This window comes from Myripristis murdjan, chromosome 22 (genome assembly GCF_902150065.1).
Source record: "Myripristis murdjan chromosome 22, fMyrMur1.1, whole genome shotgun sequence".
In the NCBI taxonomy this organism is placed as follows: domain Eukaryota; kingdom Metazoa; phylum Chordata; class Actinopteri; order Holocentriformes; family Holocentridae; genus Myripristis; species Myripristis murdjan.
Window position 1 is genome coordinate 19364708 of NC_044001.1, and position 23569 is coordinate 19388276.

Here is a 23569-nt window from a genome sequence, read left to right on the forward strand (position 1 = left end):
GCTCCTCAGTCTGTTCCCCGTTTGTCCCATTCAGCCCTGCTACATCAGCATTCATTTTGCTTTGAGCATAATGCGGGTCATTTGCTGGACTGCAAGACTCTTTTATCTTTCCTGATTTTTTTTTTTTTATCTAGTGTTTTAAATCAGTGAACTACAAATGGTGCAATAAGCAGAATCACAATGCAGTGTCTGTCATATATCCATGCAAGTGAGTCAGTGAGTCACTTCTTTAGTTTTTAGTAGTTTTACTGCCCACTAGAGGCGCTGTTCAGAACCGCAATGTGATGACGTTTAATCTGCGACACGACTCCCAGCTGCCATGCGTCAGTTGCAGCATTGTTATGGTTCCTATATCCTCTGTCCAGTGAAGTAAAGCCGCTGTAGGATAATTTTTTTTGGTAAAGTAAACGCTACCTCTGCTCAAGGAGTCTGAATTTACGGGCTGGTATCCGGTGTGCCGGTGCGGCTCTGAGCTCAGCTGCAGCGCTGTGAATGCTTCCTAGTTTCCGAGGGGTGTGTGTGTGTCACAGGACTGCCATGTAGTTGAGGCAGAAGAATGAGCAGTCAGCACACTCCAACAGATGGGACAGATGACTACACCGTTCAGCAGGAAAACGAACTAGAGGCTCTTGCTTCTATCTTTGGGGACGATTTTGAGGATTTGCGAATCAAGGATCCATGGAAGGTAATGCTAGCTGATGTTATAGATGGAGTCTGACATTTTATTGCATTTTCTTTGGTAAATAGCTTGCGTTTAGCTCAACTATTACAGTAAACCAGTGTGATCACGTCCACCCACCAATGATTGGTTCGCTGTATTTTCAGATTAAAAGGCCTCCGGAGGTGTACCTCAGTCTGCGGCCCAAAGGCTTGAGCAATGGACAAGGATGTTTCGTGACGGTGGACTTGCACGTCAGATGTCCACCGACCTACCCTGATGTGTGAGTACTGACCCCTCATGTGCCACAGTATTGCCACCAGCCTGCAAAGCATCCATACACATAGAGGTCAACTGCTCTGATAGAGGATGTCAGCATCATTATATGGAGAGGACCAAAATCACAACAGCAGTCTCAGACATGCACACATTGCAGGCGTGTAGCTAAGGTCTGAATGGTTTTTGGGGGCTGACCATCCTCCCCCCAGTTTTTTTTTCTCAAAACTCTATATAGTGCAGCTATTTAGCTGAATAATGACATTTTTACTGACTACTGCTTATGTGAGCAGCTGTCAGTATTCAGACTGATGCCAGCTACCTAGTCATCAGTTCCAGTTGATATTATATTACGCACAACATGCACACTTTCTACATTATTGAAATGCATGTAGAAATGCCTTTTGTTGAAATCTTACGATAAACTTATAGTGTTGTTTCTGTAGGCATATCAAATTTTAAAGCATGTACATGGAGTGGGAGGAGGTGTGAGTGGGAAGATAGGTAGAAATTTTCATAAGTGTGGGGACAAGTTCCCCTGTTCCCAGTGGAAATTGCACCCATGCTGTATGATACCCCATAACATTCTCCATAAAATGAAAAATGACTCCCCACAATCCTCAGTGTCAGGCATGCAATGGATGCCAAGAGTGGGCAGGCAATTATTAAATGTTATTAAATGACAAAAAAAGACTCTGAATGAACATAATATGACTTGTAACGCTTGTATCAACACCAAGATGTGACATGGCAACATCAACACCATTCAGTCACCGAACAGCAGCTACCAGCAGTAATTTGCTTTTGGTAATTTAACCAACAGGCCTCCGGAGCTGGAGCTGAAAAATGCCAAAGGTCTCTCAAATGAAAACCTCCAGAGCCTGCAGGCTGAGCTCACCAAACTGGCAACAGTGCAATGTGGGGAGGTGAGGACACATGCACAAAGGCTCTCTCTCTCTTACTCACACACACACACAAATACACAAGCTGTTGGTAACATACTTTATTGTCCACCCAGGTGATGATCTTTGAGCTAGCAGATCATGTCCAGGGCTTTCTAAGTGAGCACAACAAGCCTCCTTCACGCTCCTTTCACGAGGAGATGCTGAAGAACCAGCGGAGGCAGCAGGAGAGACTCGCCTTGGAGCAACAGCAGAGGCTGGACCAACAACGCAAACAAGAGGAGGAGATGGTTAGGAAGGAACACACATACAAATGTACACACACGTCAGAGTCTGTGAAGAGCCTCAACAGGTTGGTTCAGAAGGAAATTCATGGCTGTCCATTTCATTTCTCAGGAAAAAGAAATCATGGCTGAAATCCAAAGAAGAGAAGAGGAGAAACGAGAGGAGAAGAGGAGGAAAGAGATAGCCAAACAGGTACCTCACCGGGACAGTTCACACATGTATTAATGAGGTTGCCCCGACTTCAACAGAGAAGTGATAAAAGTCATATGCTACCATTGATTTGCAAGCTAAATAACATAAACAGGGTAAATATAAGTGTAGACCATAACATTGACAATGGAGTGGTGTCATTTTACTTTACTTTGACTGGATATGTGTGTCTATATATTCACAGGAGCGGCTCGAGAGCATGGAGCAGGAAGCCCCTGCTAACTCTGTATTAGGGAAGAGCCCACCCAGCTCAGCTGGAGCTCTGCCTGAACTGACTGAACCTAAGAAAGGACCTGGTAACCGGCGACGGACTACCTCGAATACTCGTCACAGGTAGAGAATGCTCATGCTGACTGCCTTCACATCCAAAATGTATACCACCTGGGTCTGCCACACTGGGAAGTGACCTAGTAGTGTGGCAGGTGTGAGAGTAACATTTGAATGCCTTTGTTATATTGTGTTCTATTGCACTTCATGATGAATTACACACTTAATGATAGTGAACTGGAGTGATGACATTGTAAGTGAGTGAGCAAGTTAACTCAGTGCCTGATTCTATACATGAAATAGCACTGAAACCGCTATGGAACATAATGTATTTGGTGGTCAAATTTGTTTTTGCTTATGAGTGCTTGGTATAACGTAATGTTTCTACACCCCATTTGAGCATCATTGCTTTGGACTCTGTTTTACCAGACGTGATACGGTCAGTGAAGACAACCATCGCTCACAAGAGCTTCTTCACTTCAGCAACAGTACATGTGGGGAACTTGTTGTTCACAGAGGGAAATTCATAGGTAAGAGCTGACAGAGGAGAGGAAACCACTCACATTAATTGTTGTGCTATGCATTATTGCCCACATCATAATTTCCTGCCGCATCATTTTCCCTGTGCATTTGCATCTGTGTGTTAATTTCTCTTACAGGTGAGAGTGAGAGGCTTGGCCGTAATGTTTATTATGGATTTGAGGCCAACTCAGGAGACTTTGTTGTGATCTATGAGTGGTCTCTGCGTTGGAACAAGAAGATAGGAAAGTTCTTCACCAGCCAGGAGAAGGGCAAGATTGAAAACTGTAAAAAGCAGGCAAGTTTGTTTGTTTGTTTGTTTGTTTGTTTGTTTTTGCCATTTTGCTTTTTTTTTAATAGTAACAGTAGAGAGACAGGAAAGATGGGACAGAGAGGAGATGACATGCAGAAAAGGGCTCTGTTCAGAATTGCATGCAGACCGCTGTGCTAAGGATTCAGCCTTGATAAGTGGTATGTGCTCCAAACAGGTGAGCCATTGAAACGCCCCAAACAGGCCAGTGTGGAGGAAATAGTCAGACATTGAACCATATAGGTATCTGTTGTGGAAGAGCAGTTGAATAAAATTTAATACCTAATGTCCTTTTTATGATGTTTCTTTAGATCCATGCGGCCGAGAGTGAGTTGAACTCCCTGCTGAAGCTGGAGCACCCTAACCTGGTGCACTACCAGGCTCTGAGCTCCAGTGAGAGGGAGGACAGCCTTGTGGTTAACCTGCTGGTCGAACACGTGTCCGGGACCAACTTGAACCAAAGCCTGGCCAGCCACACCCCCATCCCTCTGGACAAGCTTCGCCAGCACACGGCTCAGCTCCTGGCCGCTCTGGACTACCTTCACTCCAACTCTGTGGTCCATAAACAGCTGGGGGCCTCTAGCGTGCTGCTGGACTCCCAGGGCAATGTGCGTTTGACTGATTACAGTCTATCAAAGAGACTGGCGGACATCTGCAAAGAAGACATTTTTGAGCAAGCACACGTGCGCTTCTGCGAGGAGACAGCGATGCCAACGAAAACAGGCAAAAAGGGTGACGTGTGGAGCCTGGGGCTGATGCTGCTGGCTCTTAGCCAGGGAGTGGAGGTGAGGGAGTATCCAGTGACTGTGCCAACTGGACTGCCTGCTGATTTCCAGGACTTCCTCAACAGGTACGGACAGGATGGACACCAGCATCCCAACTTTTTGGGTCCCTAATTTGGCTGGGTTTCCACCTCTGGCTGTTTTTCATATTTCATTGCCTCCTTATTTTTCCCCTTCATGCAAAATAAAGATCTGTTTTTAAGATTGAGTCAAATAGGTCACTGAGATTCAGGTTTCAGATTTTCATTTTAATGAAATCAAGTATCACCACAACTTTTCTTGGCTTCTGATATGTCTGCTGGCTGAACTCTAATGAAGTGTGGATTAGATATTGACTAGTCAGAGGTAGAATACATCACATCATTATCATTATTATTATTATCATCATTGTTCCAGTTCAGTGCCAGGGTCACTGATGTAGACATTACTGCACTGTGGAAACTTGAGTAGGTGTTTTTTTTTTTTTTATGTGTTTGTGTGTTACAGGTGTGTGTGCTTGAATGATGTTGATCGCTGGACCACACAGCAGCTCTTAGAGCACTCCTTCCTCAATCCTCCACTGCCAAAAGCCTTGCCACAGTCCCAGGATGCCAGTCCAGAAGGTGATACACACACACACACACACACACACACACACACACACAAAAGCACACACCCGTCCTGACACTTGAAGAAAGCAGATGATTTTTTTAGATTGAAGATAATTTGACTGAATGTCAGGACACAAATGTGGTTTCCTAAGCCTAGATTATACCCATGAACTATACAGTCAAATGGAGAGGAAATTAAAAGGGAAATAAAAAGATGAATAAAATATTGTTTTTTTTAATACATGGTGAAATGTACATTGGTTGGCAGGACATTCTACTGCATTTGCATGTCAATAAACTTTGAAATTTGAAGTGAGTTTTAACATTTGACAAGCCGTTCTCTTTTTGATTGATGGTGCAGCTTCAGATTTCAGATGTCCAGTGGTTTCTTGCTATGTTTTGGTGTGGTGGTCTACCCAGTGTACTACATGGACTGGAGGATAGTTTTATAATCACTAAAATAAATAGCAGAATGTGCATTTAATAGTTGATGGTACTAAAGAGATCAACTTTCAGCCCTTTGTCCCAACTCGAGCCACTTCCTCAAGACAAAAAAAACAGTGTTGTCATTTTGTCCTACCTGTGGACATTGATATTTAAGAATCACCTTTCATAAAGTCTTTAGGGCAGGGGTGGGCAACCATGTGCCGTGGAGGGCCGAGAGGCTGCAGGTTTTCTTTCCAACCAAAAACTCCACCAGGTGATTTCACTGATTTCCTCACCTTCAAGCAAAGAGGAGGGACTAATCAGTGAAATCAGCTGGTGGAGTTTTTGGTTGGAAAGAAAACCTGCAGCCTCTCGGCTCTACATGGCACATGGTTGCCCACCCCTGCTTTAGGGCGTCACCAATGTGGGTTGTCTTTGTTTTTGTCATTTCCCAGACCTCGCTGTGGACTTTGCGTCGTCTGTCATCCCTCGTAGCCACGTCCTCAACCCTCCGTTCAGCTCTGGGGTGCAGGGACAGTTTTCCCGTTACTCCAACGAGTTTGAGGAGCTCCAGCTATTGGGAAAAGGAGCCTTTGGTGCTGTTATTAAGGTACCATCTCTCTGACATGCCAGTTTTATTGTGACTTGATATTGTATTTGCACAGTTCTCTTGGTTGTCCTCTTTGTCACTTCTACTCTCCGTCTCCTGCTCCCTCAGGTTCAGAACAAGCTCGATGGTTGCTACTATGCTGTGAAACGTATCCAAGTCAACCCAGCCAGCAAGCAGTTCAGACGGATCAAAGGTGAGGTAACGCTGCTCTCGCGCCTCAACCATGAGAACATCGTCCGCTACTACAATGCATGGATCGAGAGGAACGAGACATCCACTGCAGGGGTGCTGAGTATTACGGACAGCTCCGAACCGAGAAGCACAGACGATAAGCCGCCCCGAGGCAGAGGGCCTCTGCAGGGGCTCAATGAGCTGGGCCTCCCTGACAATGTGGAGGACAATGCACCGCCCCCGGCCCTGGCTAGCTCTGTGGAATGGTCCACGTCCATCGAGAGGTCCTCCAGTGCCAAGTGCAGTGGACATGAGTCAAGTGACGACGAGGACGACGATGAAGAAGATGTGTTTTGTGCCTCCTTCCTGTGAGTTTCTATTGTGGGTTAACACCAGCAGGATTTCTGCCTGCATAAAATTGTCTTAAACAAACCAGACACCCAAAATCCAAAAAAGAACATATTTTCCCTCTGACCTCCAGTTTAGTCTATCCATCCAGATAATTTGTGATTTGTTGAAGTTTCTATTCTGCTACAATATCCCGTGTCTCCCAGCACCCAAATGCAATTGGGTTGGATGTGCATTCTTTTGTGGAGCTCAAACAGTCAAAAATGTACATGTAAAAAACTCCCTGAAATAATTATACTTGGCATAATCCACAAACTGCGCCGTTGAAGAGTTTTGCTTTGAGGGCAGATAGATACAGTTTGCAGGGAGACAGGAAAAATCCTGACAGACTCGAAACCTCGCCAAATCACACAGAAACATGGATAGATCGCACAAGAGAAGCTGGAAAATATTCTGTTTTATGTGAATTGACAACAACAACAACTGTTCCCTATGTTTTATTCAAATCTAGGCCATCGCATAGTGACTCAGAGAGCGACATCATCTTTGACAATGGCGATGAAAGCACAGACGAGCTGTCCCAGGTAAGAATATCTACACTATTTACATTTGCATTATTACATTTGCATGCAAGTGTCTGAGTTTTACACGCTGCATGAAATTGTTTGGTTTGTCCTCCCCCAGGTTGAGCCAAGCAAAAGGCCTGTGACTGACACAACAGAGAGCACAGACTCAGAGCGACCTCCTCTCATTGTTCATTTCTTATATATACAAGTAAGAGCAAACATACAGGCTTCACTGCTATGCTCTGTGTTCACCACTAGAGGTCTCTGCCTGGCATATAACTCATGAGCTGTTCTCCCCTAGATGGAATACTGTGAAAAGAGCACTTTAAGAGACACCATAGACCAAGGTCTGCATCAGGATAACAGCCGCTTATGGAGACTCTTCAGGGAAATACTGGATGGCCTCGCTTACATCCATGAACAGGTGTGTGTGTGTGTGTGTGTGTGTGACTTCAGTGTCAGAGTCAGGGTGTGATGCAACAATACAAAGCCTTGAAATTGAAGAGATGGAGGAAGGAAAAGAGTGAGAAAAAGATTTAAGGTGTCAGAACTGGTTAAGTAAGATTAAGCACAGGCAACCAGATGAGACAAACTGCAATTTTCATCTTTAAATGTCCCAGCATTTTTTTTTTTTTTTTTTTTTTTGCTTCATGGTAAGAGGAAATTGATGACATAATCTCCTCTTCAGATATGACTCATCGTCCTTCAGTCCGTCATCACGTTATCGCCTCAGAAATGCTGTATTTTGAAACCATGTTTACACAGATGTGTTTTCAAGGATTTTCATACTGTCAGTGTTTGATTTCCAGCCTTTTTTTTTTTAAACTAATAATCCCATCCCAGAACAGGAGTGATCACACGTAGAGACCCAATTTCAGCAGTGTTCTTAATTACCCTTAATTGAGCTGACTTCTTCACCCGCCCTCCCTCTCCATCAGGGGATGATTCACAGAGACCTGAAACCTGTCAACATCTTCCTTGACTCCCAGGACCACGTGAAGATCGGAGACTTTGGCCTGGCTACAGATCATCCTGCTAATGTGGTACGCATTAGTCAATGGCTCTTTCCTAATGACTGAGGCGAGGAGTTCATATGTGGAGTATTGGAACAGTGTGCCTGTGTTTCGTTGGTTTGCTTAAAGGAACAGTTCACCCAAAATGCAAAAAAGAAAAAATACTCCCACTTAGCTGAAGAACATTGTCAAACTGTATCCATCCATTCCTATCGAGTATGAATTGGAGGTCAGCAGATACAGTTTGCCAATGAAATAGTTCACATCTTTATTGGATTGAACTCCTTAAATGAATGCCCATCCATTGTTTTTGTATTTTGCGTGAATAGTTCCTTTAAAATGTATTTTGGTGATACTAAGGTCTTCGCTGTAGCCTTTGTTGCTATGCAAAGACAACGATGAAGACTTTTTCTGTAAGAGGAAAGATAAGGTGCTGATGCTTACGTGTGTTTGGCTCTCCCAGGCTGCAGGTAAATTTGAAGTGGAGGAGAGTGGATCCATGCCCAAATCAGACCCAACAGGTGCAGAGACTCTACATTTTTTCGCGATGGCATTGATCACTCTGTGTTTTTTCTGATATGTATGCCGTTCCCTAACACCTTGCATGGCTTTCTCCAGGAAACATGACTGGCATGGTAGGCACTGCCCTCTATGTCAGCCCAGAGGTTCAAGGAAACACCAAGGCAACCTACAACCAGGTACAATATGAAAGCACTGTTATCTCTTTGAGCACATGTTTGAGTTGTGGAGCTATCTAAATGTGGTTTCATTCTGTCCACTGTTCTGTATTTGAGTCTTGTTTGACCTTGTCAGTAAACTCTACCTCCTACGTTTGCTGTGTAGGAAGTTGAGCATTTTTTGGGGGGGAATGTGTGCCATTGATCCAGTCTCCTCTGTCTGCCCTCAGAAAGTGGACCTGTTCAGCCTGGGGATCATCCTGTTTGAGATGTCCTACCGGCCCATGACCACCGGGGCCGAGCGCATCTCGGTCCTCAGCCAGCTACGCACAGTGGGTCCAGGCTCAGGACTGGGAACAATCAGGGGAGGAAATTTGGGTTGTACCTTTGGAACTCAGTTGTAACTTACCTCATCTCTTTTCACTTTGCAGGAGGACATCCACTTCCCCAAGGACTTTACTGACTATGAGAGAGGAACGCAGGTGAAGACTGCTGTATTTCAGCTTTTGATATCTAGTAGTGCTGGTCAATACATCAATTTTGCATCATTATTTTGATATACAACTACATATCCTCTGGGATTTTGGATATCGTGCAACTTGTTAGACTTTTCTAGCTGTTCTATTATTTGCCACTACATGTGTGGTCATCATATCCATGTTACTAATGATTGTTTGTCATGATCTCTCATCACAATATTGATATTGAAGTATTCGGTATAAGATATTATGATAATTTTGTCCACATCGCCCAGCCCTAATTTGTACTATTTTTCTTCCCATCTGGTACTTCCCATCTGGTACACTCTCTCTCTCTCTCTCTCTCTCTCTCTCTCTCTCTCTCTCTCTCTCTCTCTCTCTCTCTCTCTCTCTCTCTCTCTCTCTCATCCTGCCTTCTTCTCTCCATCCCTCCATCAGAGGAAGGTGATAGTGTGGCTGCTGAACCATGACCCGGCACTGCGGCCCACCGCCCAGGAACTGCTGAAGAGCGAACTGCTGCCTCCGCCCCAGATGGAGGAGTCGGAGCTCCATGAGGTGCTTCAGCACACCATGGCCAATGTCAACGGCAAAGCCTACCGCACCATGGTGGGCCAGCTGTTTGCCCAGATCACCTCACCCGTCATGGATTACACCTATGACATAGACCTGCACAAGGTATGGCTACGGTGGGGCTTGGGCTCGCCTTTGGTAATGGACTGAATACGAGGTTGTTGTTCGACTGTGTTGACATGCACCCACACTGTGCCAGTTCTACACTGAACATAGCTCTCATACGAGCTGTGCCTTTTTGGTGTGGTGTGCAGGTGTGATATATAGAATATTAACAACAGTATTTTGTAGAGAACTTATAATTTATAGAGAACAATGGTTTGCTGATATTTAGGGTAACACTTAAAGAACTTATTGTCTCATTAGGGTGCAGTATGCAAAAAAAAGTTATCAGTCAGTCTGCCCGACAACGGTAACCACGTAGAATCAGTCTTCTAATTTTATGCTTATTCCATGTTTTTTTGTCAGCTGAGTCTAAAGGGTTTTCAAGAAAGGGTCCTCACCAAAGAAGTGACTACGCATAATTAAGGTCTAATACTTAGACCTTCGGCATTACACATGGAAAGGGTTATGCCTCATAACTGTATGATTTGAGAGACATATAAATAATATGCTTGATGTTATATTGCCCTTTGGTCAAAATGACTGCTACTTTCGCTAGTGTCTTCTTGTGGAACAGTTATAAACCTACGCTATGATTTAGAGATGGTGGAGTTACACTGTGTGGCAAATTTAACTGTAAAGCCTCGGCAAAAAGGCAGTGCACCTTGCCTGATACCTGAGTTTGTTTAGAAATATGCATATGTTCTGTCTTGTAAGCCAGTGTGGGCTTGGCATCTGGAGTGCTCAAAAGTGAAATTAAATCAGCTGTTTATTGGCAGACCGGAGTACATAGTGAATCATGTTACTTGAGATGTTTGTGTATCCCATTGTTTTATTTTGGGTGGGACTCATACTAATCAGAGGCAATCATACTGGAATATTCCCACTATCTGCCTTTAGATGTCACTGTAGACATAGAAATGGCTGCACCAACCTCCCTGTGCCTGGTGCAGTGCCTCACTCATCTGGTCTGTATAACAGAGCAGCAGAAGGCCTGTTAGTGCTTAATCGATGTCCCCCGATCCCTAACAGAGCCTGTTTGTTTGGTCTCCCTCCAGGGCAGCTTCAATTTCAGCAGTGCCAAATTGCAGCAATATGTGTACGAGACAATCACCAGGATCTTCAAGAAGCACGGTGAGTACACTACACTTGTTTAGTGTCTGCGTGTGTGTCTGTGTGTGAGCATGAGGCTTTGTTGACTCTCTGCTGCAAACCACTTGGACTCCTGACCCACAGTAAGCCTGTTTTAGGAAGCCCAGGATTACCATCTGCTCCAGTGAGTGACGGCTGAACAATACATGCACTGTTGGCGAGCCGAGTCTCTGTGCAGGTGCCAGGGTTATTTTTGCAGACGCTGCTGATGATGTCCAGATGTACATATTTGTTTATGCTTAGCTTGTATCTGCTCGCATGCACCAGCTCCCTTCGGGTGAGGGTTATGTTATCATATGTAGATGTTGCAGTAATCCATTATGCTTTGTGTGTGTGTGTGTGTGTGTGTGTGTGTGTGTGTGTGTGTGTCTTCAGGTGCGGTGCGTCTCCAGACCCCTCTGCTCCTCCCCAGAAACAGGAAGTTGTGTGATGGCACAGAGCCGGCCTGCTTCATGGACCACAGTGGAATGCTGGTCACGCTGCCCTATGACCTTCGCGTGAGCAAAACACACGGGCCTGCGTGTCTACATTCACACAAAAACACCAATTATACAACCATTTGCATCAGCACATGCAAATACACACATACAAATACACACACATACAATGTAAGCCTGCAATCAGCCGCTGCTTTGAGATCCTGGCTACCTCAGGAAATCCTAAGGACTAAATGTGTGTCTCTACGCTGTGATTGATTACAGCCTGCTATGCACTGTGTGGCACACCGACTGACTGTTTTCTCAACTCTCTGATCTCTCCAGATGACATTTGCAAGATTTGTGGCCCGCAATAATATAAATCATCTGAAGAGGTAAAGTTGAATGGATTCCGCACATCTTTTTACTGATTGATTGATTGATTGATTGCCAGAATTGCTGTTGAAAGGTGCATTGCAGTGATGAAACAATAATACGTCCGGTCCATTTGTAAGCTGCTCACTTACTGGTAACCCATAAATTATGGCTGGGCGATATATTGAAATGGGGCAGCATGGGGTGGTGCAGTGGTTAGCACTGTCGCTTCGCAGCAAGAACATCCTGGGTTCAGTTCCCAGCCAGCCAGCCAGCCAGGGTCCCTTCTGTCTGGAGTTTTCATGTTTGGGTTTCTGCCGGGAGCTCCGGTTTCCTCCCACAGTCCAAAGACATGCAACATAGCTGAATTGGAGATGCTCAATTGTCCCCAGGTGTGAATGTGTGCGTGAGTGTACTTGTTTGTCTGTCTGGTTTGGAAAATGAATGATATCAATATTGTGATATGAGACAAGATAATCTCAGGGAATTTTGGATATGGAGTATCCTGATATTAACGGCTCTATTACAGTAAAGGGATGCAATTTGAACTTGTTAGACTTCATCATATGCACATTACTAATGATCGCACACTTGAAATTTACTGCGTGTCAATATCAGACAGAAGCACCAGTTGTCCTCCCCACAGTACTATCACAATATTGATCATGAGGTATTTGGCTAAACATAACATGGTATGTGAGTTTGTCTATAATGCCCAGCTTTAGCATAAACGGTTCTGCCTTTTTTATGAAATAAGAAACTGATGTGTTTTTAGGGTGAGCATCAAATGTGTTTTTCTCTGCGTCTCTCCCAAGGTACAGCATCGAGCGTGTGTTCCGCCCCAAGAAGCTGGACCGGTCGCACCCTAGGGAGCTGCTGGAGTGTGCCTTCGACATCATCACCCCCGTCAGCAACAGCCTGCTGCCTGATGCCGAGACCATTTACACCATCTCGGAAATAGTGCAGGAATTCCCCGCACTGCAGGTTGGAAACATGATTGTGATCTTTGCTCAAGGAATGATGTGTGCTGTGTTGTCCCGTCTTGATTCCCGTCTTCAGACTGAACTGCTGGCTGATGGACGGTGTTTATGTTCACTGTCTTTTCTTTTTTGCTTTTCGGTCAAATATCATTCACCCTGCATCATTGTTGTTTTTTCCTTTTTTACTTTCTGCTTGCATTCCTGGCATACCGCGCGCCATCGTATGTGTCAGCCTGACAGATTTACACTACAAATCTGTTATGTGCAGCTCTGTCCATTTCCTTCCCTCCCTCTCAGTACAATCCGTTTCCTGTCCTCGCGACTTAGCTCTGCGTCAGTGTCCGGTCCCAGTCCTCCCTGTGTGTATCGTGAACCCAGTTAACCCAGGGTTTGGCCTCCGCCTGATCCCTCATAGATCCTGTTTCTAAACCTCTCCACCACCCAGTTCTTTGTGTGAAAGCTTTTAAGAATATGTGAGTCAGACTGAATGAGAGGGCAGCCGGACACAACAGTCATTATTCACTGAAACAGTCATTGTACAGTAGCGCTCAAGGGTTGACAGAGAGCTGTAATTGAGTCGGAGAGGGTTAATGGTGTGTTTGCGTGCGTTTTGTGACCACAGGAGAGGAACTATCAAATTTACCTGAACCACACCAGCCTCCTGAAGGCCATCCTGCTCCACAGCGGGGTCCCCGAGGACAAGCTGAGCCAGGCCTCCAGCATACTGTGTGACGCCATGGTCAGTGCACAGCGCATGCATACAGTGTGCAACACATGCATAGCAGATGTTATCCACATTGCGTGTCTGCTGCCGATATAGCCATATACAGAAGTGTTCTCACAAATAGAACAGTGGTTTACTGTCTAAGGCCCTGCATTCTGTTTCTGTATTTTCCCCAGAGTGAAAAGCTGACCAAAGGAGAGGTGGAGGCAAAGTTCTGCAACTTGTCGCTGTCCACCAACAGTGTAAGAGTCCACTAGTTAATAGAGACTTGAATAATAGCCTGAGCCTCAGATATACTTTAGTTGTATGTCTTGCAAATGTGAAAACAGCCTCATTGATTGCAGCAAAACATGATCATACAATGGATGGAGGGCTGGTCTGATGGACAAAATCAAATATCATAATCTTTTTAACAGAATACCTCTACTGATATTGTGACAGTCTTGTGGGAGTGACTGTTAGTGCTTCCACACAATGTTTACACAAGAGATTCTTGATAATTATATCATTAGTAATGTGAATATGATGACCAAACAGGTAGAAGGACATAACAGAACAGCCTAATAAGTCCAGAAAATTGCATCCCTTTCAAAGCCTTTAAGACACAGCATATGTGCTAGCATAGGAAATGCTAGCACATATGCTGTATGATGTTATGGTGATATCCAAAATGCCAGAGGATATCTAGTCTGATATAATGATATCAATATAGTATTGATATATTGCCCAGCTTTAAGTGGAAGTGATTTGTATCTGGAGATTATAGAGGAATATCAAGTTAGACGCTCCCTGCCTAATCAGTCAGTGAATAGCTCATCAGCTACATCTTTTTTTAAAATATATATATATATATATATATATATATATCATCATCATCCGGATTCATGTTCAGAAAGTTCATGTGCTGTTTGGGCTTGGACAATTTTGGGCCTCATGTGCTTAGATCTGGTTCAGTTTTTCAGGTCCAGTCAAAACTCGCAGCAGCACGTCTGTACTCCCAGCATACTTGATATGTTTGCTCCTCCTCTGTTGTGTCCAGTTGCACACGCTGTACAAGTACATAATGCAGAAGGGGGATCTGCATGACTTGTTGCCATTGCTGACCTCACTGACCAAACACAAGACCGCCGTCACCCAGCTGGCCAAGCAGGGCCTCAAGGACCTGGAGGAGCTCACGATGCTGCTGTGCAGACTGGGAGTTAAACTGCAGGTGATTTGGACTCTGTAGAGGTGTTTGCATGGGGTGTGTATAATGGGTGTGTGGTGTTTTTTTTTTTTTTTTTTTTTTTTTTTCAAATTGTCAGCTACTCAGTGGCTCTGCTCAACTGTGAATGTGAAACAGGATGTTGCTGAAACAGAGCACAGAACACACACAGAACATTTGATGCATTGTGTCTCTTTTGAATGTGGATGCATTTCCCCCCCAGGTGGTGGTCAACCTAGGCCTGGTGTACAAGGTGCAGCACCACTCAGGGGTCATCTTCCAGTTTGTGGCCTTCATCAGGAAGCGCAAGCGCACTGTACCAGACATAGTGGCTGCTGGTGGACGCTACGATCACTTGGTGGGTTGTGAGAATGTTAGAATTGTTACATGTTAGAACTGATTGGTACCAAGTAAATGCCAAAATTTTGGAAAATTATACCAATACTAGTGTTTTGAGTATGGGTAGTATCAACGCGGTGTGATCCCTCCCCCTGTAACTCAGTGTTCTTATTTTTATGTAGCCTTAGCTAACACTCAAACCATTCAGAGCTCAATTATGTTCCAAACACAAATGTTGTTATGGTGGATATCTATTCTAAATGCAGTTCTAAATCATTAGCAATCAAAACATTTAATTACAGTACTTCATTATTATTATTATTTTTCCAGCCATTCTAATGGATGGAGAATCTGAATATGAGAAACTACTGAATAGTAAAAAAATAAATAAATAAATAGTCCTACGAGACCTTCTTTCAACAAAAAGCGTGTTTTTTTTTTTTTTTTTAATTTTACATGAATGGTAGACTCAAAGCGATGCTTTGAAACACACTGTACACATATTTTGGATTATTTTAACAACATTACTGACAAAACAAAATCCTCATTTTCTCAAGTGTCTCCAGAAAGCAGTGTGTTCAAAGTCTCCCGAGTTGAATAATGTGTGCACATAATCAACAGGATGCATTAAAAGCTGATTGTATCATTAGAAATTCAAATCAAAACACTCAATAAATGAACACAGCATTCCATTACTCATTTTCCTGTTTCCTTTCTCGTGACATTCAGATCCTCCCATCCATTCCAATGGACAGATGTTTTTGAAATAATCCTGAGTACAAGCAATAAGTCTTTCATATGATAAATGTACATGTATGAGTAATATAATATCTCATATTTACTTCAGACACAGTTTAGCACAAATTATGTGCTTAAACAATATGATTAATAGATTAAATTATGCTTTATGCTTCCTCCTTGCCTCATGGTTGGCCATGCTTGTTGAAAAAGGGGATGTGACTCTACTGCTACTGCTCTGCTTTACATGATGTGGAACACTGGGTTTGACTTATGGACGTCCATCAAATACGTTTGTGCACTCGGAAGGAGTCAGATGACAATAATTATAGATCTTGACATCCTAGAAAAGTTATGCCCATTGGATTGGACAGGGGATCTGAATGGCTTAAAGTTACAGTCCTGGTTGCAGGACTGTGAATCATAATGAGAGCACCCAATCATAAAAAATACATTTATTTTAAATTTATTGTCACAGCAGGACATTTCATGCAGCTCCTCTAATTTGAAATCAGTATTTTGTTAGACTGTTAGACTGTTTTGTTTTGTTTCTTCTTGAAGGCTACAGGCAAATTTCGTTCTTTACAATTGAATGTTATTTTTTTTTTGTGATCAGCTTTTATGTTTATTTAATTAGTTAGTTATGTATTTTTTTCCCTAGTGTTTTCATTCTAATGTAGCTTGTATGTGTAAATATTGGGCTCTACCAGTCAGTATAAAATACCCATGAGTTACCCGAAGCACCCCCAAAGTGGGCATTTTAATCATACATAATGCATAATTTGCATATGCCAGGGTACTTTTGGGTAACTGTTTGAGCACTTTTGGATAGTTTGAGGTCTTTTGGGTGATTAGCTGGACCCCAATAGGACCCATCAGCAATAAAAAGTCTGTGAACTTAGCTCTTGTTGGTTGTACAGCAGAATATGATTTATCCTAACCCCAGATATTTTAACAAACAAGGAAATTAGCTGGGTGCAAAATATAAAGCATTGCTTAAAAGATTGTGCACAGTAATTGAAACTGTATTCTACACATATGTGTGTGATCCAGTTTTTTCCTGGCCCAAACATATAGTACGTCTCTCTGTAATTTTGTTATCTGCTGTATGAAGCAGTGTTGGTTATACAGGTCAGATGCGGTGGTTTTCTGTCTATGACACTTTGATCTCTGTCCCACTAGATCCTGGAGTTTCGAGGTCCAGCCTCCACAGCTCCGGTCCCCTCTGCAGTCGGGGCCAGTGTGGCCCTGGACAAAGTTTGTGCTGCTGTGGCCAACATGGAGGAGCCGGTGAGAGAGGCATACCCACACACAGTGCTCTGACATTCATAATTATTTATAATGAAGGAGCAGCAGACAGAGTTTCATATTTAATGATGCCTTATTACTGCAGTCAGCCTCCACACTGCCACTTTTAGAAATACGTTAATAACTATGATCAGTGTGACTCTTGACTCCACTGAGTTATTTTTGGAGAAGCATCATTTTTTTATATATATATATTTCAGAATGTGAAAGGATGTGACTTCTGCTCTTAGTATTGTTTCATACCCAGAGAACTGCACACAGGGCTGAAGACGGACAGACACGAGCATTCATATGACTCATTATGTAGATTTATTGCTGTCCTCAGGGTGCACTTATTTTACTGCAGTTCACTGAAACTCTGACTGGTCGTTTGAATATCCATCACAATGTTGCTCAAGGAAACAGCCCATTCATGTCTGTTCTTTATATCAGCCCTCAGTGAGCTCCTGCGATGTGCTGGTGGTCCCAGTCGGCCACTGCTCAATGCCCAGAGCCATCAACGTTGTCCAGAAGCTGTGGAGCGCCTGCGTCTCAGCGGACATCACTTATGACGTCTCACAGGTTGGCAGTCTTGTCTGAATGACTCCAGCACTGAGTTGTACCTGAGTGTTTTTGAGCAACTGTCATGACCTTTTTAATACATAGGAAATTCATCCGAGAAATGATATATGATAGGCTGTAATATTTTTATTCCCCTTTTATTCTTCTGTCATAATGGAAAAATACCTCAGTAAAAAAGAAAAAGTGCTGCATTCAAAATGTTACCTCAGTCAAAGTCGTAAAAATATACTTAAGTATTAAATGTAAAACTCATCATTATGAAGAGTGATTCATTTCTGAGTGTTAAATTTTTGATGCATTAACCTGTAAGAGGTTGTAGTTCTAACTGCTCCAAAGACTTTTGGCTAGTTTCAGCTCCAGCAATGGATCACATTTTATGATTTGCATTTAAAACCACATTCTGCAAAGTAACTAGTAATTGCAGCCATCAGATACAGTAAATGATGCTGAGTAAAAAGTGCAGTATTTCCCTCTGAAATGCAGTGCAGTAAATGTATAAGGGCTCCAGAAATTGAAATACTCAAGTAAAAGTGCAAATACCTCAAAACTGTGCTGAAGTGCATCACTGCCATAAATGTGCTTAGTTGTTTTCCATCTCTGATACTAATAAGCTAATTCTGTCAAGATCAACAATATGGCCTTCAACATCAGAATCAGAATCAGAAATACTTTATTCATCCCTGACGGGAATTGGGTACGAGCAGCATTACAGTAAATGTTATTAAACATTATCAGGCAGGCACAAAAGCAAAATTTATTATTCAATGCTCAAAACCTAGTGATCATTTTTAGTTCAGAAGAATCAAGGGCCAAGCCGAAATATATCTTGGCTGATGGAAACACAGACAGCTTCCTGGTCTTCATTGTTGCTTCTGGAACTGCAGAAAGAAGAAATTTCCAGAGAGAAATTTGATAGAGCAGCGGTTGTATGAACAGAAGTTCAAGCAGGGGGCTGAATTTCATCAGTCTGATGCTGACCAAGTGAGCCATCACTGAATTAAACCCTTGTGGTTGTTGCATTTCAAAGTTGATGGGTTTATAGATCCCTGGTCTAGACAGTGGGAATGTGCCATTGTGTAAAAAGGGATGATTTCTCATGTTCTGCAGTAACTCCATCCCTCCTACAGAGGGCAACACTCGCATTCTGCTCTTAACCGGCTCGTGGAGAAATGCCCCTAATCTGCCAGCAACAGACTTATCACAACTGTATCTGCAATGATAAACATCCTGGAGAATGTGGAGTTTTCCGTGGTTGACTTTCACAGAGGCTTAACAGCCATATTGGAGCAACAGAACACGGCGTCATTTCTACAATCGCTGGCTCAAGCACCAGTCATCTATTAGAGAAGAGGTTTGACAAACAGCTTTCTGGTTGTTTTGGTGAGGGGAAGACACATTGTGACTGAAGAATAGATTAAATCTGCCCAAAGTGAAGCCATTTATCTCCCCGGTGAAGAGCCATTACGCTAATGTTCCCAAACTCCTGATGCCATGCCTCTGTCACATTCTTCATACCTCTGTGACAAACTGATCTCAGGTCTGCGTTTGTGTGTGTTCTCCTGCTACCTGGCATAGCATTTTGCCCAGTGCCTCTCTCACCCTCTCTCGCCCATTTTTCATTTTCTGTTCCTCATTTCTTTGCTTACTCAGTCTCCTGTTGTTATTTGAACTTTCCACTACTCATCTTTTTATTTCTCCATCATTGTCTTATGCAACTGGCACAGGCCACAAGTGATTGGCCGCTTCTGTTTCCCCTCTGTCCCAAAATGCAGAAAGCTTGGCTTTGGCTTCACCTGGCTGGAAACACAGGCCGCCATGTTCCAACTTTCAAGAGTTGTGAAGTGTTGCCTAATGGCCATTTCTGCCAGTTTGTGTGTGTTTTTGTAATTATGTATGCAGGCCTGTGCCTTGACCAGTGGTGAGATGGTGAGAACACCTTGTTCAGAGTTTCTCACCCATTGCCTCCCCCCTGCTCGTCCATTGTTAACACCTTTCACATGCTGGCCATTTAATAGACTGAATCTGCAGTAAACTCTTAAGTCATCCTCCGGAGATTGTTCCACTCTTTTAGCTTTTATTGGTCAAATATGGTTAACCCCTTCCACATGCGGTCAGCTCAGAGAGGCATATGGCCCAAAGCTGCCCGCCTGCCCCGGGGCGACGGCTCGCTCTTTGACTCACTTTTCTCTCTCAACAAGAAAGCTGCAAGAAAAAGAGGAAGCTTACTGCTGGAATGATGGAGAGACAAAGTGACACACATGCACACAGTTGTGGTGCGGTTCAGGACGTGTTCTGCATCAGCATTAGCTCATCTATCTGGGGAGCCGTATGTGATGAAAATAAACCAGGCTTATACTACGGCTGGGGGATATAATTGATATTATATCAGTATCATGATATGAGTGTAGATGCAGTCTGGGATTTTGAATATCATAATATCATCATATGGCATTAATGTTGTCTTCCTTTCCGTGGTTTAAAGGTTGCATTACAGTAAAGGAATGTAATTTTCTGAACTTTTAAGAATGTTTTAGCTATTTTTCTGTTGCCTCTACCTGCTTGATCATTGTATCCATGTTACTCATGATTTATCAAAAATGTATGTGTAAATATAAAGCACCAATAGTCATATGTACAGTAGGGTCACAGTGTTGATATCAAGATTTTTGGTGTAAAATATCGGGATATTTTGTCCATTTTGCTCAATCCTACCCATTGACATTGATGATTGTGTTATGTAGATACACGTCTTGGTTCGCTGTGCCAGAGCAGCCCATACTGTTTATTCCTAGCAGCCCCGAACTGTCTGCTGCACGCTACTGTCTGAGGCCATAAGTCCAGTGTTCCCACAGCGAACATTATGATTTTCTTTCCCCCAAACTTAATCCTGTCGTTGAGTGGTATCTCCACCATCTTTTTTTCCATGCATTCTCAGCAGCCACATCAGTCACAGTGTGAAACGAGCGACTATACCGCGTTTATTATGAAATTCCTGCCATGTTGTAAAATGCAACTCATGGTTCTTCCAGTGAGTGATGGGAACAGGAAACCTTCTTGGTGAATCGTGTCTGAGCTCTGCAGGCTTTCAGCAGAGCGTTTCCAGTTGTTAGAGATGCAGACAGACAGATCTGAGCCCGGCGCACTAAACACTTCCCACTGAACAACCCCCCCTCCCACTGTCCCTCTTGTCAGCATCTTAGAGTCCCACTATAGGAGCCTGGGGAGAGCTTATCATCAAGTTAACCTACCAGACTCTGAGTGGGGAAAGGTTCACTTGTCTTGTATGCTGTGATAACACTCTTATAGCCCATCCCTCTTAGCCCATCCAGTTTGACACCCTGAACGTGTCTGGGAATAACTCAACTCTTTGTCCTTGTGTGTGTTCAGTCTCAGGAGACCCTATTCGAACACTGCAGGCAGGCTGGCATCACGTGCATGGCCCTGGTCTCTGATAAGGAGGGCAGCTATGTCAAGGTACACCATTCTCACAGTTTAGCAAAGACTGTATTATTTTTAGCATGTTCCTGTGATACCTAGGTGCCAAAATCTGCAATCTAATTTACATACGCTTGGCAGCAACAGGCTGGCTTTTTGATGTATTGTGTGAAAAGTTGGCTATGTCCCCCCATTATAAAGAAGACACCTGCTCAATGAGTGCATATTGCTTTCCAAATTATTTTGATAAGAACGAATAATGAGAAGTCAGAGTACACCAGCATGCAAAAGTCATTTTGTCTCTTCAGGTGAAATCCTTTGAGAAGGACAGGCAGTCTGAGAAACGGATTCCCGAGTCAGACCTGGTGGACCACATTGTTCAGAAATGTCGGACCAAATTCTTTGAGGAAAGAAACATCAGGTAAAGAAATCCGTGTTCATTGTGGTGCTAAGCTGCTTGGTTTTCAATGAGGTGGAGAAATGAACATGTTGTTCTTATAACTGACTGCTGTCCATGTGTTTTCCCCCTCTTGCTACACCAGAGAAATCTCTGAAAGCATCTCTCTTCAGAACCCCAAGGGCTCAGTCCTCAGCACCTCAGGTACTGTGTCCTGCCAGTATCACCCCCATATTATTTATATCACTTCGTTCAGCATACATACCTTCAGGTGATTGATAGTATTTTTCCCTGTGAGACTGTATTTGCTGCTCCAAGTGAGTGTGAGACACCCACCAAGTCGTGTGGTTTAAATTGTCAACTGTTTAAATTGTCAAAATCTACTTCATCCATTTTGGAGCAGGACACATTCTTGTGCTCGTTTTTGCAACAGGGAAGGATTTAACGGACCAAACTTTGTGGATGTATCATACTCACATAGTCCAGCAAAAACCACTGCATGTGCAAGAATCTGAACTATTACTGTGACCTTAAAGTCATAATGAAACTACATTTAGTTTACTCAATGTATTTTCTGTGGAAAAGGTTGAAAGGGTGGGGCTTAACATGGAGAGGCATCTTTCAAAACTGTAAAACAAAAAGTGATCACTTTTATTTGATGTGATGTTTTCATTGGTTGAATTTTTTGTTCACACCTACTCATTCAGTCTCATGTCACCATTTGTCACCGTTTGTAGAAATAATTCCATTTTTATATAAAAATACAAAATAAATAATTAAATAAAATAGAAATATAAATACTTTGACATTTACTGTTAAATAATAAATAATGTTAAATAATTTTTCCATTTCATTTTGACTTTAAAGAATAAATCAGGTTTACATTAGGGCTGGGCTGCATGATATGGATAATATATTGATATCATGACATGAGACTAGATATGGTCTGATTTTGGATATTGTAATATCATGATGTAGCATTAGTGTTGTCCTCTGTTTTTAAAGTCTACATCACAGTAAAGTTGTGACTGCTCTAGCTGTTCTATTATATGCCTTTTAAGCTGTGGTGTAGCATCAGCTGTTTGCAGCTGATTTTCTTCTTCCTTACTGAAGTGTCTGCATGCACTTACAAAGTCAAATCATGAGTCAGCATGTGAGCTGCAGGCTGATTGATCCCAGTGTTAGGTTAAATATCTTAGGCATTTAAATGACCCTCTTACAGACCCACAAGTGTTACATTTCAAGTGTTGCGTTTCACACTATTTCTGGCACACAGTTACAGGTAGACACATTATTTTAACAAACTGTTATAATTAATGTGAAAAATAGTTGGACAAGAACAGCTCACACACCAGCGTCTCGTTGAAGTGTGTATAAGTTTGGAGATAATAGAAACACGTTGGATAAAATATGGAAATGGTAGTAAATCTATTCTTATTTCTGTCTCTCTGTGTGTGTGTGTGTGTGTGTGTGTGTGTGTGTGTGTGTGTGTGTGTATGTGTACATGCACAGGGGCATCAGAGCAGCATGGGAGCAGCAGCATCATGAACATGAATGTGAATGTCATCAGCCCGGAGAAAGTTTCTGCCAGCGCAAGACGACGCTATGAGACTCAGGTAAATCTTGTGACACACACACACACACACACACTCTCACAGTCAGAGGCAGGCCCAGTCACGTAGCACACCACAAGATCCGCATGCAGAGTGCAGTCTCTGGATTTGACTTTGGAGATGGAACTCTGCTCCCTCTCCAGCTATCTACAGTCTCTTTTTTTTCTCTTTTGGTAATATTCAGTCTTTTGTCTCTATTTGTACTTCTTTCTATGCTCTCCATTGCTTTGCTGACTCTGTTGCTTTGCCTTTGCACTGGAAAATTTGTCACACCACTGATGAACCCCACTGGGCCGCTCAGACCAGGATTGCATGTGAGGTTGAATTGTTTTGTCCCCACCCGCACTGTCTCATTTTGATCATGGTAGCAATTACTCTCCTTTCCCACCCCTCTCTCTCCTTCTCCGTCTCCTTTTTCCTTTCTTTCTTTTTCTCAGATCCAAAGCAGATTGCAGAATCTTGGTAGCAATTTGCAGAACAAGAGCAACGACATTGAAGTACTGGCAGTAAGTCGCTTGTTTGTTTCTCCCTTTCACCCCCCCCACCGCCTCCCCACACCCATTTCT

At 43.1% G+C, this 23569-nt stretch overlaps 1 protein-coding gene across 1 annotated transcript in view; it reads left to right on the forward strand.

The window, feature by feature from the left end:
- The first annotated feature begins 308 nt into the window (after positions 1–308).
- eif2ak4 (eukaryotic translation initiation factor 2 alpha kinase 4) overlaps positions 309–23569 on the forward strand; it is a 30411-nt gene continuing 7150 nt past the window's right edge. Inside the window, exons 1-36 of the mRNA XM_030081859.1 lie at positions 309–685; positions 826–941; positions 1758–1860; positions 1953–2126; positions 2233–2313; positions 2516–2664; positions 3028–3128; positions 3258–3415; positions 3739–4277; positions 4696–4811; positions 5681–5835; positions 5944–6374; positions 6866–6938; positions 7039–7128; positions 7222–7344; positions 7859–7963; positions 8397–8454; positions 8552–8631; positions 8841–8942; positions 9042–9092; positions 9528–9764; positions 10820–10895; positions 11289–11410; positions 11675–11724; positions 12520–12688; positions 13307–13423; positions 13585–13650; positions 14448–14618; positions 14836–14970; positions 16872–16979; positions 17430–17558; positions 20946–21032; positions 21302–21414; positions 21536–21594; positions 22903–23006; positions 23441–23509. Coding sequence (XP_029937719.1) covers positions 557–685; positions 826–941; positions 1758–1860; positions 1953–2126; positions 2233–2313; positions 2516–2664; positions 3028–3128; positions 3258–3415; positions 3739–4277; positions 4696–4811; positions 5681–5835; positions 5944–6374; positions 6866–6938; positions 7039–7128; positions 7222–7344; positions 7859–7963; positions 8397–8454; positions 8552–8631; positions 8841–8942; positions 9042–9092; positions 9528–9764; positions 10820–10895; positions 11289–11410; positions 11675–11724; positions 12520–12688; positions 13307–13423; positions 13585–13650; positions 14448–14618; positions 14836–14970; positions 16872–16979; positions 17430–17558; positions 20946–21032; positions 21302–21414; positions 21536–21594; positions 22903–23006; positions 23441–23509 — 4746 coding nt within the window. The 5' untranslated portion in view covers positions 309–556. The remainder of the gene's footprint in view (positions 686–825; positions 942–1757; positions 1861–1952; positions 2127–2232; positions 2314–2515; positions 2665–3027; positions 3129–3257; positions 3416–3738; positions 4278–4695; positions 4812–5680; positions 5836–5943; positions 6375–6865; positions 6939–7038; positions 7129–7221; positions 7345–7858; positions 7964–8396; positions 8455–8551; positions 8632–8840; positions 8943–9041; positions 9093–9527; positions 9765–10819; positions 10896–11288; positions 11411–11674; positions 11725–12519; positions 12689–13306; positions 13424–13584; positions 13651–14447; positions 14619–14835; positions 14971–16871; positions 16980–17429; positions 17559–20945; positions 21033–21301; positions 21415–21535; positions 21595–22902; positions 23007–23440; positions 23510–23569) is intronic.